Genomic DNA, 22,654 nt, shown 5'->3' on the forward strand with positions numbered 1-22,654 from the left:
AATATTACGTAATAACTACATAATAAAAATACTTAATAAAATATGTAATAAAATATGTAATAAAACATGTAATAAAAATATGTACAATATAATACGTTATAAAATACGTAATAAAAATATGTAATAAAATATTTCGGCAGCGGATTAAGACAATATCTAATATGGTATTCGGCTTTGGCAGTGTAAACATTGGCGCGCGCAAACATTGTTTATGTATCCCGGGGCCTTGCTATCATTCGTACGGAGACACTTGAATAGAACTGTAGTGGGGCAAAACGCTCAAATTCCTTTCGTATTATCATTCGCACGGCGATACTCGAGGAATAAAGTAACAGTGCGAGATGCTCCGTTAAATTCTTAAACGCGATCGAGACCAGTATCGGGAACTAATAATAAATAATTTGATAAATTAAATAATTAATTTATAATAATAATAATAATAATAATAATAAATAATTTGATAAGTTAAGTAATTAATTTTGCACACCTTAAATAATACTTAATTATATTAACAACAATAAACTTCAAGGTATATTTCGCATGATGCATACACATTTAATCAAGGATCGAAGTGACAGGAATCAAAATTGTAAATTGTAAATTATTGATTATTATTGTCGCGATCTTTTTCTCATTTTATAAGCAATAATTATTTCTTTAAAAATACTTCAAGTTTAATTATATTTTGTCCGATACATTATCGTTTGACTTTTCAAGGATTTAAATATGATTGAGAACGTACAATAAAATAATCGAATCGCAGGTCCGAATAATTAACATAACGATAAGTTCCGTAATATATTAATTTTTTAATAAATAATTTAAGATACTTGTATAACCAAATTATTCGTATTGATATTTTATACGTAAAATATTTTGATAGCAAATTAACAATACCTAACATGATATTCGCGACGTAACGTCACATAGTTTTGGCGACGTCAACGTTTGCGCGCTATTGTTTACGTATCACGATCTTGTTAAAATTGTCATTCGGAAATATTTGAAAAAAAACTGTAGTGGGGTGAGACGCTCAAATTATTCCTTTCTTACGTGTTGTCATTCGCACAGCGATATTCGAGTAGTAAGATAGTAGAGCGCGAGACATTCCATCAAATTTCTTTACTCAACGCAATCGCGACAAGTATCGGGAAATAATTTGATATTATAAATAATTAATTATCTTTTACACACTTTAAATTTTGAATAATACGTAATTATATCATAATGGATAAATTTCGAAGCGCGTACTTTGCGTGATGTTTTAATCAAGAATCGAAATGATTAGAATCAAAATTGTTAATTATTGTTTTATCGCGATCTTTCTCTCTCTTTCTCTCTTTATAAATAATAATTACTTCTTTAAAAATATTTGATTTTTAATTCTATTTTATTTCATACTTTATCGTTCGATTTTTCGACAATTTAAATATGATTCGGCTAGAGAACGCGTAATAAAATAGTCAAATCGCAAGTTCGAATAATGATAATTATTCGAACTTGCGATTTGATGTATTAATCGTTTATTAAATAATTAATCTATAATTTAAAATACTTGTATTATTTAATATTTCACACCGTATATATATCATAGTACGCTACATATTTTCGGCCGCGAAAACAATAATATTGTATTCGGCCTTGGCGATGTAAACATTAGCGCGCTGTTGTTAACGTCTTACGACTTATAGCCTTGTTGTCATTCATACAGCAACGCTCGAGGAATAAAGTAATACTTGTCGATTCGTAGTACAATTCTCGCGTGAAACGGAGTTCGATCGTGGCGAAGTTTGAAAGTGCGGGAGTGTCGTTCAAAGTATCGCGCGTATAAGTGCGAAAGTAATATTTTTTATAGAAGTGCGGGAGTGTCGTTTAAAATATCGCGAGTGTAAATCAACCTGAGAGAAGGAGGAGGCCTAGGAGAGGCATCGGACATCAGTGGAGTTGCCCTGTGGTAAGTAATTTGTTATTTGTATATTAATTATTTATTAATTGCATACGTGTTTAAATTAAACAATTAAACGCGTAATTTAATTTTGTAATTATATGATTTAAATAAGAGAGAATTAGAGGAAAAGGTTTTTACTTTTAAATTATAGCTTTTATATGAAATTATTAGTTATTAGTGTCTTTTTTCAAAATTTAGAAGATTATTTTATTAATCTGTTTATTATCATATGCATCAAATATAAAATTCAATGCATATAATACATTTTTTAAAATAATAATTATTTTATGCGCTGCTACAATTTGATTCTATTTGTGTTACAGATCAACTTAACGACCCCTTAACATTCCGAGAGGAGGCGGCGGCCTAGGAGAGGCATCCTGCACCGGCGGAGCAACCCAAGGGTGAGTATTATTATTCTTATATTAATTATTATAAATCCCGTAGATGCATTAATTCGATTCGATCATTGTTTGAATAGTTTAAACAAGAAACTCATACTACAAAAGTTTTTATTTAAAAAAAATAGTTTTCTTTTTTAAAATTTATAAAATTATTTTATATTTATATACCTTCTTATTATTATACGCATCGGATATAAAATTCAATGCGGACAATAATAATTTTTTGAAATATTAATTATTTTAAACGTTGCTATAATTTGGATTTTATATTTGTGTTGCAGACAACGTAGCCTCAAGACCAAATCTCCGCTGTTGCGCATCAGTGCCGGTGAGTGATAAATTTTATTTTATTTTGAGGTGACGGATCCGTAGATATTGCAAATGTAGATTGTAGATTGTAAATATCCGTTGTCTCAAAATGGATGGACTAGAATAGATGAAATGAAATAAGTTTCAATAGACTTTTTAAATATACTTTAAAACATATTAGAAACATAAATTTAAAATATAAAACAAAAAATTGAAAAAAATATAAAATATTTTTCATAACCCATCCATCTTTACTATCATACCAATAAAAGCTTTGACAATTTTGTCATGCATCGTTTTACTATAATAATATTTATAATAATATATAATTTATATTAAAATAAAATTAATAAAACATTTATGTCATGGATAATTTGACGATAATATTTAATTGATTGAAGTAAAAATGTCTAATTTTAATAAAATAAAATTAAACAAAATTATAGAAATATATAAAATATTTACATATAAATAAATGAAATGAATAAAACATTTACGTGTTACATGGATAATTTGACGATAATATTTGATTGATTGAAGTAACAATGTTTAATTTTAATAAAATAAAATTAAATAAAATTATAAAATATATAAAATATATAAAATTAATACGCGTAGTGTATCCTATATTATATATTATGTAAATATTATTCTATTATATTATTATATTATATTTTATTATATCATATTATTTGTTAATTTTATTTTATATATTTTTATAATTTTATTTAATTTAATTTCATTAAGATTAAATATTGTTACATCAATCAGTTATTAAATTTGATTGATAACTTGGCATTAGATTGATTAAAGACAAGTTATATTAAAACGATGCGTGACAAACTGTTATGTCAAAACGAACATAAAATTATGCTCATGTACCCCGGCGACAATAATTAGCCGGCAACGGAAGGAATTTTTTTCCTTCATCGACCTCTGATGGGGGTCGAAGCTGCAACCCTGGCTAAATGTAGCCAGAATTAATATGGCCAGAATCAACGAAAGGTAGGTCCAACTGGCCCAACGGAAGCAGCCTATGGTGCATTATATTAGGGCATTCTATTAGGACACGCGAGTAGGGTATGCGAGTAGGGCACGCAATTAGGGTACACGATTAAGACACAATCCCCAAAATTTCGGTGATTTCAAATTCCCGCTGGCTTAACCAGCAAAAGTAGGGTTGTTAGGATTTATTAGGACTATTTTAACTTAAAATAATCATTTAATTCCTTAAGATTCTTAATTCTAATTTCCTAAGATTCTTAGGAAAACTAAAAAGTAAGATTCTTTTTAGGAAAACTAAAAATTAGAAAGTAAAAGTTTATTATAAAAAATTATAGAAAAATTAAATTTATTAATTCTTGATAAAAAAATTAAATTTATTAATTTTTCTATCATTTAAATTAAGAATTGAATAGTAGAAAATTTAAAATTAACTATAAAAAATTTTTCTATAGTTATATTGTTTTTCTATAATTTTAACTGTGTTCTTTCGAATCCATGGAGTTTTAATCATTAACAGCATTAATTAATCTTTTACACACACACACACACATTTATAAAATTACTTACATCTACTTATTTCTAATCAAAATTATACAGATGTACTTAATATTTGAACTGTCAAATACGCGGCTCATACATGACTTTATTGATATGAAATAATGCATAGCACAGTATCAATATAACCAATCAGAAAAAAAGCAAGAATACTTGTGATCTTGTATCGATCTAACTTTTTTTTTAAGAGTAGAATATCTTTATTTCTTATAAATTTTTTTAAATTAATTTTCTTCCTATATATTTTTGAAATAATTATCATCGAACTTGACCAAGAGTTAGAAAAAAAAGGATTGAGGAAAGAGAATGTGTATATAACATGAAAAGTTTGCAACAATTTATTTAAATATTCTTATACTTTATTTATTGTAGTAATAATTCTGTACAAAAGTTTTAGTGAATAATTGTATATTAAAATATATATAATATATACAATACATATATGGTCAACATGTATACAGTTGATTTGTAATAGAGCAATATCGAATGGCATTTGTTCATTTTTTTAAAAATAAATTTGTTTTTTGTATAAAATTTTAACGTTTCAGTACAGGAAGGCAAAATAAATCTCTTACAGGCACTCTCATACATATTTTACAAAAGATTATTTTAACACTTCTAATCAATTTACTTGCTTGTACTGTGTAAAATGTTTATAAAAAAATTTGTTTGTGTTAATCGACATAAGACTAGCGCTTATTTGTGTATCGAGTAGATTCTCACTTTTATAATTTAAATTTTTAATTGATTTTATATTTTAATCTATAAAATTACATTTTGAAAATAATGCCAGCTAAGAAAAATTTAAAAAAACATTTTATCAGATTACTTGATTTTTATGTCATGTAATTCTAATATTTTTTTAAATAATATTAAGATAATTTAATTAAATTAAAAATTCATCCAACTTCTTTGAGTTGAGAAGAAAAAATACACATTGTACAATTGAACATAGTATTACTATATATGTTAGTTATACAATATAAATAACAAAAAATAATATTAAATATAATATTAGAATATTACTTATTTAAAAACAAAGTAATTGGCGTGATTGCGATGGCTGCGGCCACCATTTAAACGATCGTTGCTGAAAGCATTTTTAACGGAAAACATGGGAAAAATAGTAAAAAAAATTTTTGTCCAATAGTTTCCGAGCTATGTAATTTTAAAGTTTTACGGTTTTAATGTTTTTTCTGTTATAAAATAAGGTAAAATAAAGTTTGATTACGTTGTATTTGTATAAAGTTAACATAGAAAAAGTGTTTACATTTCTAGAGACAAAACTCCTTGGGTTTTTCCATTTTTCACACAAATCGAGGTTCAACTCAAATCTTTATATTCATAAATGTTGTCTTATATAATTTTAAATATAATGTGGAAAGTTGTTTCAGAAATGATCTTTTAAATAAAAGGCCGTAGTTATCATAATCACGCCAAATAATTTAAAACTAACTTAAAAATCAATTATACTAATACGGTATCCTTAAATATTATTTTTTATCACCTACGCATTAATTATATAATAATTTAAATTGTTTGCAAGATATGGAAGAGTTATGCTTTGTTGTAATTAAATATATTGATAACGACTTTGTTGCTATTAACATTTATTAATAACAACAAAGTTGACTCACACGTCTTCATGTAATCACTATAATTTACTAATTTATTAGGCAGTTTTATCTTTCATTTTAATAATATGATAATCAATCAATGTGTAAAATATCCTTTTAGATTTCAATATTTTCAGTATCATATTAAATAATTACATTTTTTTATACAGATATGTTACAAAATGACTAGTCTCTCACTCGTGAACGAGAAATACGTCGCAAAAGAATAATCTTTTTGGTTTTTTGTCTCGCTCTACATCTATGTATAGTCAGAATATAATACTATAAAAATCTCGATAAAAGATAAAAAAGTTGAATAATTATTATTACTGATTATTTTATTACGACGTTTTCCAATCACGGGCTAGACAGGAACTTGCTGGAAAATGTTTGCAGGAGCGATTACTATATAGCATATCACATTTTTTTTTTATACTTAGCAAACAAACGGATATTTAAACGTACCGAAATATCAACGCGAAAATATTTATAAATATGTTTTAGTATAATTTCTATTATATACGTATAATTGTAATGTAATGTAACATTTTCCGAAAACGATGAAATTTTTTCGATCGCATATAGAGAATAGCATAGAATTATCCGCGTATATGAAAAAAAAAAAAAAAAAAATAGACTGTATCTGTTAAATAAATTTTCAAAATTTACTTAAAAAATTAAATATTGATAATTTTAAATCTCTCGTGAAACTTGAATTATTTTGGCTATATTTTATTTATTAATCACGGTTATATTTGTCTGTAATTCAGTGCTAATAATAACAGGCTGGACAATAGTCCAGGCATAAAAATATGTCCATATCGTTTATATTTCTATAAATCTGGCAGTAGAACGATAGGCACGTACGTGACACAATCCGGCCAGTTGTGACATTTTTGAGTCATACTTAATTTTTTTGTTATCCTAAGAAATGCGAAATCTGTCATCATGTATTCTATTTTATCGAGAACATAGAAGTTTTAATTTATAAATAATAGTGTCTAATCTCTTTAAGGTGTCGCGAACTCACTAGATATTTAATATACATTCAAAATGAGAAATCGCGTTAATCTTCACTTTTTCGTGCCGTTCTCCATATCTAGAGTGGTCGAACTCACTCCATTAAGCTCGTCCTGAATTTGTTGCAAGCTCTTGCCTTTCGTTTCCGGCAATAAAAACACTGTAAAGAGAATACTGGCGATACAGAACGCGCCGAACATCCAGAAGAGCGCGTAATTGCCGAATGCACGTTCCATGTTTGAGGAAAACTTGGTGATGAGAAAGGCCAGGAACCAACAGATAGAAACCGTTATGCCGGAGGCTTTGGCCTTGACATTCGAGGCGAACATCTCGCCCATCACGGCCCATGGAAGGGGACCCCAACCCACGCTATAAGTGGAGATGTAAATGACGAGCGAAACTACCGGTAGCCAGGATATCTGCGCCACCACATCATCCGCATGCTGCACGTCTTTCAGGTAGAAATACAAGCCCAGAGCAATCTGGAACGCACGATCACACATGTGATAAAATCGAAAATCAAAATTGTTGCTATAATAAAAAAATTCTACACAATATATTTAATATTTTAAAAAATTTTTAAAAGCTTCTGTAGCATTTTTTATACAATTAAAATTTTAGTTTTAACTTTTTATTACTATTAATATTAATAAAAGAAGAACATTTAATTATATAAAATTTATTAAAACGTGAACAATTATTTTCTAAATAATAAAATTTATTTTCAGAACTATCTGAAACGGATTAAGCCCTTACAATTCCATCATGAGTACATTTCCTTTCTGTCGGAAATTCGCGTTGTTTTATATAATCGCGCATACGTATTGCGTATATATACGAATATCGTATATGGAAGTTACCGCGCTGTATGTGTACTAAATTGCATCTGATGTAATACTGATCGCCGCATTCCAACGGCATGTATATTGGCATGTATAATGATGCTCGACCTTCCTCACGTCTCGTGAGCATTGTGCGTTCCGCGATGCACTTGTTGCATATCCTGGGTCGGACATTTCCGAGTGTGCCAGACCTTGCGTCGCGTTTATCTTTATTTAATTTGCATAAGCGTATCGCATACAAATCATAAGCAACGATTTTATAAGATGGCGACTCGATCCCTGACACAGTCATATAATTAAATCATTTGCCTCATCCTCGAAAGGGAGACACGTGATAAAAATAAGAGTTGTTAAATTGCTGATTTTTGTAGCATAATTATAGCAGTGAGCGCAATTATGCATGCCAACTATGAACACATATCGCTGTTTGTGGAATGTGTTTAATGATATGATGCATATAATCTACTAATATGGCACGAAAATGAATCGATGTGTGGTAAAATCTTGCCGCGAGATTACGAGTTACATCTTCAAAAATTCCGCCAACGATCTTTAGAATTATTTATGGAAAATATAACTTTCTCACTGTAAAATTTTAATATAAAAACATCGCGAAATTTTAATAATTTTATAAATTATTAGTAGTAAGTTTAGCCCATCTATTTCTATTTCAGAATATAAAATTATAAAAATTATATAGAGACTAATAGTTCAATGAAATTAAAATACTCGTAAAAAAAATGATAAACGATAATCTTATATAAAAATAATAATTAGTTTGGCTTAAACTTACTAAATTTGTTGCAATACAACAAATTTACAGATCGTTGCATAAAACAACAAACAAACTTTATGGGAAACCGCGTTGCGTCTATCCTTTAATGAATACGCTAACTTTGAATACAATTTTCAATGCAAATTTTTGAACGGATTTGTTGTCAAGTAAAGAAAAAGTAGCACGAGAACTTAAAAGTTTCATGCAACGCGGCAAGATTTTACAATCTAAAAGTGTATCTTTGAATTCATGGCAAAGAGAAGAGATAAATATTTTATTTAAGATTGAAATTAAAAATAGAAAAAAATTACTTACCAAACTGATTGTTTCTCCAATGCCAGAAAAAACGAGGAGCATTCTTCTACCCGATCTATCTACGATCAAGGGTGTTACTGCTGATGCTAATACTTGCACGACACCAATGATAATCGGTGCTTGTTCCGTTGGGACGGAGCTCTCGGCAGCAATGAAAATGTTTTGCATATAAAATAGCACGACATTGACACCAGTAAATTGTTGAAAGGAAGCTAAGGCACAGGTGTAAATAAGGGCTTTTAAATTGGCTTTTACTTTAAACAGATCCGAAATGCTGACTTTATCTTTGAAAGCCTCATCGATTGCCATCTGAAAGATCAAAAACAAAATCAAACGCGTTTATTAAACACTTAAAATTAAAACAAAAAAATTAAAATGTAATAATCTACACAAGATCTTTTAAAATTAATGTTTAAAAAATAATATTATCAATAACATCTGATTGATATTAACGTAAAAGCAAAATTCTATTATCTATTTACATCTTGAGTTTTAATTCTTGAAAATTTTCCACTCAATAATGCTAATTACTTTTGTAATTGCAACTGTTTCAACGCCTGCTATTTTTCATTTAACATTTAGCATATGCAATTGAAAGAACAATCCGACAATTCCGGGAGATACTGCATTGTAGGAAGAAATATCGCTTGTAAAAAGTCAAACACAATTATTTCTCACAGCTGTATGACATTATTGTTTAGGATCAAGGAACGGCCTTAAGCCGCGACCTCGTTTGCTTAACGTGATCTGACGAGCAATATTCAGATGTGTCTCCAACAATGATCGAACTGCATGTTTATAACCGTGTAGTAGTTACCTTGTCATTTAAGTAGAGAAATCTACTTGGCAAAGCCAGAAAACAATCCTTAGTAGAATAATTAAAACCAAATAAAATCTCACAGGATATGATAAAAAAAAAGTTTTTTATTTTATATATTTATATATTTTATATTATATATTTTATATTATATATATTTTATATATATTTTTAAAAATTAGAATTTTTTTAATTGCGGGAAATAGCTAATGAAAAATTGATAGGCTAAAATTAATTGTTGATTCTCAAAGATAATCAGAAAATTTTTTAAAGCAAATAACTTTATAAAAATAAAATTGCTACAATTTACATACCTGCATTTCGTCGGCTTCCTTCTGGACAGCTGCTTCGGATTTACTTCGAAGCTTTGCCAGAGCCATGATCGCTTCGTCTCTGCGGCCTTTACTAAGAAGATAGTACGGAGACTCCGGCATTATTACGAAACAGACGAAGAAAAGTACTGGCAGAATGGCACATAGAATCCAAAAGACAGTGTAGCTAACGAAAGGCCCGATAGCATAAGAATACAATAATCCAATCGTGATAAAAAGTTGAAGAAACGAGCCCAACGCTCCTCTGATGGAAGTCTGAAAAGATAGACAATAATTTTTTATTATACAATGGCGAATTGCAGAAGGATTTGTAAAATAATAATTCTGTTCTCAAGTCAAGTTTTTGACAATTTAAGAAATTAATTATTGCGAGTAAAATGATTTAAAAATATATAACTTTATACAGATTTATATTTAGAACTCTATTAATCATAATTTTTTAACGACGAAATAAGAGAATTAAATAAAAGAAATAATTACGATTTCCCAGGAAATCCTGCGTATAAATGATTATATCACTGATTATACAAGTATTTATGTAAAATAAATTTACCTCAGCAATTTCGCCACAATACATAGGTAGAATCGTGAATGGAATACCCAGAGCGATTCCAAATATTAGTCGCGCAACATAAAGCTGAGCAACGTGACCTGCGGAAGCGACTAACGCCCACCCAATTGAAAATGGCACGACGGCAAATAGTGCTGTTCGTTTGCGACCCCATCTGTGAAAAGATGAATAGAATAGATCAGTTTCCATTTTCATTGAATACTAAAATTTGACATACATTTCATATTTTCACAAAGAAATAGGAACATTTTTATTTTCCAAAAAGGTAGCGCACGATTGAATCATCAAACTTGCATGCATGTGTTTGAACTTATTTATATAGTGATACCTTTCTCCGAGATATCCCGCTACGAAACTACCGGGGATTGTACCAAGAGCCACTAGAGATCCTATCCACGAATTTTCATCTTTGCTGATCGGCGATCCTAAAGGTCCACCGTCTTCTTCTAACTTAGGAAGGACCGGACTCGTCCATCCAAGCATCGCACCAGTCGCCACGATACATAGATTACCTGCAATCAAATTCTAAAATGTATTTCTGTGTAAATAAAAATATACCGCGATAAAATAATTTTATTAAATATTTAGCCCGTGTCTGTTATTATATCAATGTATCATTAATCTCTCGAGCACGTTTAACGATCCATTATAATCAAACGCGTTGTTAATCTACAGCTTTCGTATCTAAAACCTACATATATATATATATATATATATATATATATATATATATATACATATATATATATATATATATACATATATATATATATATACATATATATATATATATATTGATCGTTATTTTATCGTTCCGATTTGCTCGGATTTGATAAAATATCCATCAGTATATCCTTAAATTCAAATTTATATTATAAGCTGTAGAAAAAAAAGAGAGAGATAAATACGCCAAAAGTGATTTATATGTTCGTCTATCAGTGGTTCTCTAACATGTTGCTGTATATATAACATATTTACACATATAACGTCCACTTTTTAACAGAGATACAATTTAGAATTTTTTTTGTTCTTTTATATACGTTATATATTTTATATATGTGTTTATTTAATACTAAAATATTTAATTTCTCATTTAATTGCTCTTTTATTTAAAGAATTTATTTTATTTTAACAAAACGCTAATGACACACGTTTTTTCATCGTAATACATCTTTCGCAACAGTCTCTTTTTTTTTTAAATAAAGATTTTAAAAAATTAATATTTTACATTATTTAAATGGTTACGCATTGAAACTTTTCGGTTTGTTAATAAAAACGCTTTTATTTAAAAGGAAATTTATTTTTAAAAAATTTCGTCAAATGCATTTCTTATCATCTTCAAGAAATTGATTTTTTGAAGGTGATACGCGCGTCTCGAGATTAGCAATTCAATTATGTCAGTGGTTGAGATATGCTTTGCCGACGAAATGCGAATCAAAGCGCGCTTTGAAGGCTTTTCCGGCGATAGAGCGGTTTTACATAATTACATTTCAGGCAATACGGTGAAATTCAAGGCTTGCCATGCTTCCGGTTTTACGGAGCAGTGCACGTACATATAAACCTTACAAAGTAGAAATTTAAATCACATCGTATTAGATGATACGACGACGGCAAACTGTCATGTATAAGCTAGATTTTACATTTCACTCTTTAATAATTTACATAAAATAATTTCCATAAATTTTTTTAGTATGTAATAGAAAATATTTTTGCATATTATATTTTGTATTACAAGAGAGAACTTAATTAACTGTATATATTCAATAATATATATATATATCCCATTTAATATTCTATTAAACAATATTTCTATATTTTACATCGCAAATGGGTAAGAGGAATAATAGCTTTTGCGTACAAATGTAATGAAATATGAGAATAAAATATGCATTCATGTGTCAAGTTTGTACAAATAGCGAATATAGTAACGCAAAAAAAAAAGAACAGCAATGCGGTTATTTTAATGTGATAATATGCTCTTCGGAATTATCGCATTTACGTAATCAACGATACACTGTCATGCGATTACATTATCAATGACGATGCATTGCATTATCAAACAGAGGAGAAGGTAATGTAAGAGTCATATAATATCGGAAAGGTGGAATCTCGATATTGTCAGTATATTGACGTTATCATTAATGGTGCGAACACGAAATTGTATCTCGCATTCCTGAGAAAAATAATGTCCGATCTTTGCCAACAATTTAAAAATATCAAATCAGATATGCGAAAAGCAGCTCTTTGTATTTATCGTGCGAATTACATTAGCATCGTTTTTACCTGCTTTTAATTTATAATTAGAGATTGTATCCCAGATTTCCATAAATTATATATAGCATTTAATGGATACGCGATTATTCAAACAGCTCTGAAAAATATTGCGGTATATCACAGGCAATCAGAACAATATGCTGAAAGAATTGCAAAAAAAGAACAATATTGTATTATTGCGAGCATAATTTATGATATTTGCTCGCGAATAAAAATATTGTGTTATAAATGGAAACTGGAAGTGATGGATTATTTTAAATGATCGTTAAGTTGATATAATAGATTTTTTAAATAATTTTTGATTGCCAAATAATAATTATATAAAACGAGTGCACGCTTAGTCACTTATGCTTTATAGATAAACGGTCTTTGTACTTAAATAAGATAAACAAAATATTTATTTATTGTGAAGCCTAATCAGCAACATTGTGTGGGTTTATCTTTATGCTTCCTGTCAATTGTACGATTTGGTATATTGTCGCATTATTTCAATTTCGTTGCGATTAATAAATTATTTTTTGATTGATCCAACGTGTGCATACTGTGTACTGCGTGATAGTGATTATCTATTTATTGCAACGCAATAAATCCGTGTCAAGTATCATCACGAACACAAAAATCCAAACAGATATGCGCTTCAAGTTCAGCGCTTGGAATATAAACGAATACATGACGATGTAAAATGAAAAAATTGGGAAAGAGAAAAAGAAAGAAAATTATATTTTATATAATGTGTCACATTAATGGTATCTCATTTTCGAGCCTGGAAAATGAGAATTTGATAAGTACTTTTCCATAAATCCATTTCCATCTTATATCATGTGTACATCATATTATATATCTTTCAAACAATTCAATTTTTCTCTTCTTTAATTTATCCTTCCCGTATAATTTTTGCTCTAATTAGGGATTTAGTTATATTAAAAATGAGATTTAATAATACAATTTTTGAAGAGTAGTACAACTAAATATTAAATACTAAAATTACACGTTAAAACTTGCAGTAAATAATAATTAATGTATATATTAATTATATAATGTATTAATATTATAATAATTTTTGCCATACAAAACATTTAATAAGTTGTACAAATTTTTGTTTCTCTATACATATATAGTAATCATGTATGCAATAAATATGATCACATTGTTTAATTCATTTATAATTATCATCTATTAAATGACATTCTATATCGGTATATTTTTTTTTCTTTTTTTTTGATATTAAGCAATCTTTCATTACGTTATGCATAATTTTTTTGGTAGTCTCAAGTAAAGATTCTTGACCTTTATTACACAATTAAGAAAAATGCTGACATTCTTAAAACAAGTCATCATAATCGCGCGAGACTTCCAAAATAAAAACATTGATATCAAAGGAGGCGCTGAAGATGCTATGCAATGGGCCTTTGGCCTAAGATAGCATAGTTGAGCACCAAAAGTCAGAAAATGACGATGATCTGTCATTGAACTAGATAATCCATCTTAATATTTAATTTTATTTATCGGCTTATTAAAGCTATTATAATCGCGTATTGTGTTCTTTTCTTGCGAGTTGTACGTGACAATCCGCCCCTTTGTTAACACGCATTACGCGACATACGCCGTGATTACGCGACAAAATATATGGAACAAACGACAAAATGGTCCGTGCAAATGATAAATGCGATAAGAAATAAAGCGCGATGAAATCTTTTTGTGAGATACTATGCATGGCTCGTCGCGAATTCAGAATGAAAATCAAGAGACGACTAATTGTCAAAAATGACGTCTTGAGTTATAGTAGGATTCTAAATTTGTGTTCGTGAAAAAATATATTTTCTCAAATAGATTGACATTCAATTTACATATTTAAAATTTAATTTATTTTTTCACATTTTTCAAAATTTTTATTTAAAATTTGGAAATTATTAATAATTTTACATAATTTTATTTAAATAAAATTAAAATAATAAATTACATTATAATAATTTCTTTTGATTTTTTTTAATATACAAGATATCTGTAAAACTAATAACATATATTATATTACATAATCTTAATAGCAATAGAGAATAATATCGGAAAATCAATCACGCTGAGAAAAGTATAGCCATAAAAATCTCTTTTATCGTTATGATAAGATAATTGAATAGTTTATAATCGAAAGTATAGCAACTTCCATTTTTCGATGCAAAAAGAGCAATTTTTCACTTTTTGAACAATATCGCGATAACAAATCTCATAATGGGTAATAACAATAATTACACGTATATGAAAAAAACACCATTACGTTCCACAGATTTGCGTGCGATTAATGCTCGATAGTAATAGAAGAAACATTATCTTTCATATTTTTATATATAAGATTGTAAATATTATTATCGTCATTTTATTGCGCAAAATCGGTTTGCATCAATTGACAACAACCAAACTGTTAATTGACAAGCATTGACGTCTATGGAACGTGCGTAAAATCACGGCGGATTAAAAATGAGAAGAACGATAAAATAACAAGCAATCGAGTTAATGAGAATTTTAGTTAATGACAAATGCGCGGGAGGCGTTACTAGATAACGCAATATTCAGAGAAATATTCTGATACTGTAAGTAAGACTATCGCATTATCAATGATAAAATTTAGTTGCAACAGTATTAACTATTGCACAGCTATTGTATTATTTATATAATAAATATTTTATATTGTATTATTTTATATAACATCTTGTTTAAAATTGATAAAGATATACAATCAAATCTTATTCTGAATTATTTTTCAGAATAAATCGTGATATAAAATTATTTTAATTACATAGACATACGGGAATCGCGAATCTAACACAATATTTCTGTGGAAATATAAAAACTGTTTCATAAATATAAAGATATTTTTATGAATACCGGCGAGAGTTTATTGTTTCTTAATCAATGTTGAAAAGAGAATTTCCAATCAAATTCATTTATCAATATGTATTAAAATATTTTAACAAATTACATCTGATATCTGTAGATTGATTACGTAAATCAGATAAAATTTTGTTTTCCAATTAATTCTAAATAATTTTCGAGATTGTGCTTTATCAAAAAATATATCTTTTTAAATTAGATTTACTTGATAAACAAGTTTGGAATATTCCATTTTCAAAAATAACGGAAAAATAATAATGATCTAATATTTTGTCCCATTTGCAAGATATTATATATATAGGGTGTAACTGAAAAAAAAAAAAAAACATACATGGAGCACATTATCAGATACAGAACAACAATCCAAATGGAAAAATTCTGAATTATTTTTTAATTTGAGATTTCTTTTCATTGTTATACGATGTTAAAGATAATTAGTGCCTTTCTACAACGGAAAACAAGGAAGGTACAGTAGAGGTCAGAGTAGCGAGACGGCTTTCTGTTGTATAAACAGGCTGATTAACTCGTTAGCTAACTTTAACATCGTATAATAATGAAAAGAAAGCTTAGATAAAAAAATAGTTCAAGATTTTTCGATTTGTTATCCTATATCTGATGATGTGCTCTATGTATTTTCAGTTACACCTTTTATATTTTATATGTCTTGTTTATCCTGTGTGATAAAATCTTTCGCAGTACTAAATGAATTTCTGCATACTTAATAGAACTAAAATTTTTCCTTGGAATCAATTAATTTGGAATTTTGGACATAAAAGCTGACAAACCAATCATCAATGCAAAAGTCTTACGATGTAAAAATGTCTCGCAAGAAAATAAATGCACCGATCAAATACTCATTTACGTTGACAGATTATGTTGACAGATTATAATAGGATATTATGGCGCGTAATATATATATATATATATATATATATATATATATATATTCTAATAAATATATTATGGCACGAAGTGACCATGAAATATGCGGGCATTCGTCACGGAAACTTTGACGTCACGAGGACAAGTCGATTCTACGAATATTGGCTTATGTGTTATTGTCTTTGATGTGAATATTGTCTTTCTGTAGTTCGTCGTTTTAATTCATATTTCATAACAGACAGAGAAATCTCATCTATTAATTCTCGTATAAACGAATGATTCCAGAATAAGAACGTTTGTGTTTTGTGCAGTGAAGGATCTTTCCTCCCACTTCTCGTGAATTTTGAACTCTTGCGCGAGTTGACGTTTGCAGATTGTAATCAAAGCTAATCTAAATTTTTATTTCCAAGCGTGTCGACGATATACGCACAAATTTTAATAAATTCCGTAGTTTTGCGTTTTATTTTAGTTTTGCTTCTACTATCCGGTTTTGTTGAAAAATAACATCATTAAGGAATCGAATATCGATCTTCGTCGGACATCAGGTTTCTTTTAAATACAATTAAATAATATTTACCTTATAATCAAAGTACTCGCAATCTAATTCTCCTTACCAATTAGATTGATCTATTCCCGGAGGGAAAAGCCTTCGTTTCCAATTCAAACTCTCACTTCGAAGTCTCGATTGTTGTGGTCGTACCAGTAATGAGGAAGTAATTTAAACCGATTGCAATCTTTGTCGGTTAAGATTGAATTTGGTCGAGCACCGGATGCGAATCGTTTAATATTCCCGTCATCCGAATACGCGAAGGACTCTGCGATAGACATGAATCGTGACACGTAGCTCGTTGTCCTCCGCTCTCTTCCCGGTGCGATGTTCTCGAGTGCATTCTCTATGCTAATTTTTTAAGCTAATCTCGCCTTGATCGAGCGGGAATCACCGAGTCAAATGATGACTTGGGTTTTTCTTTTCTCTTTGACGGCTTCGCGGGAACTTAGTAGCGAATTAAACAGGGAGTTTTTTTTCTGTTAAATTAAATCTTTTATTCTATTCATCATTTAAACTGTGAAGGAAAGGTATATATTTTTAAGAGATGTCGTAATGTGTGTGGGAAAACATTTTCATTACAACATCTTTATATAATGTGTGTATATTAATATAATGTGTGTAAATAATGAATTTGTATTTTTTGAAAGAAAAATTATTTTAAACAAAAAAAATTGACAAGAATGTAGAAACAGATTGCCAGATAAGAAGAATTATCACTTAAGCAGATTTATCTTTTCGACACATTTAACGAAGAACGTATGATTATCATTGGATATCGTACTTATTGTAAACTTAAAATGAGAAATAAATAATTGGCGGAAAGGAATGTACACGGTGAAAACACCAGAAGCTTTTGTGTTATGATAATTGTGTTATGATAATATTTGCATTTGAATGCATCATATGAACTGTTCATGTGCATCTAAATGCATCACTGAATTTACCTGGCTCAATATTTTCATTTTGACACACTATTGTTTCGTAAAGACTCTGTGTAATATATTAAATTTCCTTATGCCTTGAATTATGCTTAATATATATTACAACTAAATGTAATTAATTGAACATCTTGTTTTTGCCGTCGAATGTTTATTACGTACGTTAATAAATTATTTACGGGGACCTCTAAAAGTATGTAATCGGAAAACATACTTTCAAATATTTTGAAATGTATTTTATATAGCATGCTACATACACACACACACACACACACATATATACACAAGCTATAAAATAGTTTCGATTTCAATAACGGCGTCGAAAAATCGCGTTGCACGCATGATGCAGTCGCGGCGTACCGTACACGTGGTGAGAGTCAGTAAACACATATTATACTCCTTCATCTTCTTCAATTAATGTCATTCGAAGGAATCAAAGGAATAAGTGCAATGTTAAAAAGCAAATCGTGCGATCTATTCTGCCATTATCCAATCTGTAATTATTATCCAATCTACTCGTTAAGACCCACGTTGAAGAATATATTATTTTTAATTCTTCGAAGAAATGTGAAATAATCTTGCGTAAGAAGACCAACCAAATTTATAATATATACTTTAATAATTTTTAATCAATTTTTTTACAAGGTTTCTTCTCGAGATTCGAAAATGACTAGACAGAATGATTGGACAAATCATGAATAAGAAGCCCGTGTGAAGAATACTCCCTAAAATGTCATTAATCGATCGGATTGCGAATAACGCGAGGATGATTATATCTTCTAATCAGTGTATTAATATATCATCATTGATAAGCAGAAATTGCTCTGTTTTTAGTTAAAACAATACATTCAAAACAACTAATACCAAAAGATTCTATGAAGAAAATACAATATATTTGCGATCTAATTTTATGTAAAATTTTGCAAAGTGAATCTTTTAAGTCATTACCTGCAGATATGAATTATGGATAAAGCGTCGCATAATTGTTACAATTTTTGTGACGAATAATAGAAGGCACATGATGCGCTTTTACATGAGGAGTAAAATAAATACACTCTTTAATAAATTAATTTATCAGATCTCATTTAGATAATTAAGATTATCTTTTTCATAATTATTATAAGATATATTTTGAGGAGTAAAAGAAGTGGCCAAGACCGCCAGGGTAAACAATGTTTACTCCATTAATTAATTTGATTTTCTTCTCAAGAAGTTTTAGCTCTGAAAGTCAAAAACTTACCCGCCGCAGCGGCCAGGATCTGAATGAGCTTGGAACCTTTTTCCGTCATATTTTCCGGGCGATAATTGTCAACGGCGCGGAACGATGTCCTACACGATTCCCTGCCACGTTCTGTACTTGTTAGCTCCACTGATTCTTTGCCAGGGGTGGCGGTATCAAACACGGCCGAAGAGGAACTCACTGATACAGGACTGTAAGCATAGTCTTTATACGAGCGCCCCTCTATCTCTTCATTGTCACGAGTGGGAGTCATTTTCTCGATCTCTCTCTCTATCTCTCTCTCTTTCGTTCGCTCGCTCGCTCGCTCGCTTGGCTTCCTCTAATCGTTTCTCTCCCACTCTTCTTTTGTCGCTTCTCGTCAGACACAAAGATCTCGATCGCGGTTCGTGGCGGCAGTGCGGGATGCAACGACCGACACGACGGTCTCGAGTCCTAGACCCTGAAACGAAGCGATGTCAAAGTCGCGTGGCTACAAAACAATTCCGCAATTTCCTCATGGAGAAAGGGATGTTTTTTGACTGATGGGAGTTCCAAGTTACAAGAGTGTAAAAGGAAAGAAAAGAATGCAGAGACTTTTAGAACTTTATTTTAGATTGTATTAATGTTAAATTAAATTTATATAGAAATTTGATAATTTGATAATGTTTATTAAAGGAGAAGAGTACATTTTATTTTAAAGAAGCACAAAGTAAATAATTGCTTAATTAGGGCACTTTTCATCCTTTTCTATATTTAAGAAGGAAAATTAGATTTTATCAGAAATGAGATTTGAAGTAATATATATATATATATATATATATATATATATATATATATATATATATATTTGGCACGTTATCGATTTTCTTTCAATTTGTATCAGGGAGAGTACCGAGAAAAGAAAGGGGGATAATCCTCCGTTTGCAGTGATATGGTCCCATAGAATAGATTTGTATCAACGTCATTTATTCGCGCTAAAACAGTCATTAAATTTTATGAAATAATTTTCGTGATCATATCTTAAAAGTTGAAGATTCTATGTAAAAAGATTTTTCAAGTAAAAACATATCAAGATTAATTATTTATCTAGATAATGTAATCTATATATATTTACTTGGAATATATTAAAATATATATACAAGTTGTAAAAAATGTTTGCGGACGAAATAGTGAAAGAAATATATATATATATATATATATATATATATATATATATATATATATATGACAATGAAGAAAAAGCAAAATTAAGCAAATTGTTTGCATCTTTTACATTTGCAAAGAAAAAAAGCGTAATTTTACGATAAAAAAAAAAAAATTTTAATTAGATATAATAAAGCTTGATTTGAATTTACGTTCCGTAGAACTTTTACAGAAGAAATTTCAAGTATCATACGATATATATATATATATATATATATATATATATATATATATTTCTTTCACTATTTCGTCCGCAAACATTTTTTACAACTTGTATATATATTTTAATATATTCCAAGTAAATATATATAGATTACATTATCTAGATAAATAATTAATCTTGATATGTTTTTACTTGAAAAATCTTTTTACATAGAATCTTCAACTTTTAAGATATGATCACGAAAACTATTTCATAAAATTTAATGACTGTTTTAGCGCGAATAAATGACGTTGATATAAATCTATTCTATGGGACCATATCACTGCAAACGGAGGATTATCCCCCTTTCTTTTCTCGGTACTTTCCCTGATACAAATTGAAAGAAAATCGATAACGTGCCAAATACATCGTAATAACGCTAATGCAAGCGAGTGAACGATCGAATTAACCGCTCGAGAAGCGATATGAATCGCGATTAGATGCCGGATGGAATATTTTGTCCCCGTTTTTCATATTTTGATTAACGTATCCGAATGTAGATGTTAATCTCGTAATGCGAATATTACTTGTCTAATGTCTCGTTAAAAGCGCCGTTACTTCGACTTCTTTTTCTTCTCATCGCGAGACGGAGCGATGTAACATTTTTTATTCTGCTGATTGAAAGACGTAGTGTGGAATAATTGGGAGAAGAAATTTTCTGCCTAACTCCACCCATTTACGTGTCAGAAGAAAAATCAATAAAATCCAGGACGAGATTTACTCGTGTCCTGCGATGTCGAGCCGCAACCGATATTGCGTTACGCACATGCGTGTCGTCATTGACTCTCGATTCCGAATCAACAGCAATTTGGCAACGCGTAGATATAAACGAATAAAGTTCTACAGAGAGATACGGAAATAATAAGAAAAAATTTAGTTTTTATAAAATACGTAAATTTATAGATGACATATAGATCGCGAAATTATTTTTTAACTTTTAAATGCAATTACGCCTTACACAATTATTTATATAAAATCATGAAAAGATTGAAGACAACAAATGTCGAAGTGTTGAAAAGTGTAAACAACGCTAAACAGATCTAGCAAAATAGATATAGATGTTTTTTTGATAAATGAAATAAATCCTTGATAAATAAAAACAATCCTTACTACAATATAGCAAATAAAATATCTTTATATCGACTAATTAAATAAAAGAAATTTTTAAGCAAGAGCTTATATATATATAGTTATATAAATGTGACTGTATAAACTCAAATTTTCTTTCTTATTAATATTTTCTAATAATTTTATTAAATCCATCTTTATTTCAATAAAAAGATACATACAAAAAGACAATTCTACATGGCTTAAATGGACTGTAATTAAAAGAAGTATATTTAGATTTTGTTAAAACAAGTGTAAGTTTACGCACTTGGCAAAATGATTTTGGAATAAAGAGGGCTCAGTCTTATGAATCAGAAAGTTAATTATGATTAAATAAAGTCATATCTAGATTGATCAATTTAAATTGCAATATGTTGACGTGCACACTTGTTTTAACAAACAAATTCTCGAAAGAAATTCATGAGTTTGATTAATTTAATATTTGACGCAACTTATATTGTCGCATTATCACTTTCACGATCAAATCAAGAATGAAATACATTGTTTCACGCGTCATCGAATGCTTATTATCACGTCGACAAAAAATTCCGCTTTTTCACAGCTTGTCTCCGACGTAAGACCTTTAAGGGATCGATAATCGCTCCATCCGTCACACTTTTTTACAAATGAAAGAAAAGAAGTCGCATATCGCTCGCATTCGTCGCGTAATGATAATCTAATTACTAATCTATCGTTTATCGATAGTAATCCGATGATCTCGCTCGATTTAAGAGATTGCGGAAATTTCGCGATGGATAATCCAGAAAAGGAAGAAGCAATAAATTACTTACCGCTGTCTCACAGGCACTTGATTAAAATGATCTTTCCGCCAAGTAAGAGCTGTATTAAAAGCCTTCGATTAATATCTTATGTAATAAATGAGG

At 29.3% G+C, this 22,654-nt stretch overlaps 1 protein-coding gene and 1 long non-coding RNA gene across 2 annotated transcripts; one reads left to right on the forward strand and one right to left on the reverse strand.

The window, feature by feature from the left end:
• Positions 1-1,813: 1,813 nt before the first annotated feature.
• Positions 1,814-2,831, forward strand: LOC126856333 (uncharacterized). Its single transcript, XR_007688353.1, has 3 exons — positions 1,814-1,954; positions 2,272-2,352; positions 2,634-2,831. It is a non-coding gene; the product is annotated as an uncharacterized LOC126856333 (long non-coding RNA).
• Positions 2,832-4,558: 1,727 nt separating this feature from the next.
• LOC126856265 (facilitated trehalose transporter Tret1-2 homolog) lies at positions 4,559-22,639 on the reverse strand. The gene is made up of 7 exons (XM_050604642.1): positions 22,562-22,639; positions 19,280-19,718; positions 10,838-11,021; positions 10,492-10,663; positions 9,921-10,193; positions 8,790-9,098; positions 4,559-7,339 (listed from the first exon to the last, which is right to left on the reverse strand). The coding sequence occupies exons 2-7, from the start codon at positions 19,530-19,532 to the stop codon at positions 6,911-6,913; spliced, it is 1,620 nt and encodes a 539-aa protein (XP_050460599.1). The 5' UTR covers positions 19,533-19,718; positions 22,562-22,639; the 3' UTR covers positions 4,559-6,910.
• Positions 22,640-22,654: the final 15 nt, after the last annotated feature.

The sequence above is a fragment of the Cataglyphis hispanica genome, chromosome 18 (genome assembly GCF_021464435.1).
Source record: "Cataglyphis hispanica isolate Lineage 1 chromosome 18, ULB_Chis1_1.0, whole genome shotgun sequence".
In the NCBI taxonomy this organism is placed as follows: Eukaryota; Metazoa; Arthropoda; class Insecta; order Hymenoptera; family Formicidae; genus Cataglyphis; species Cataglyphis hispanica.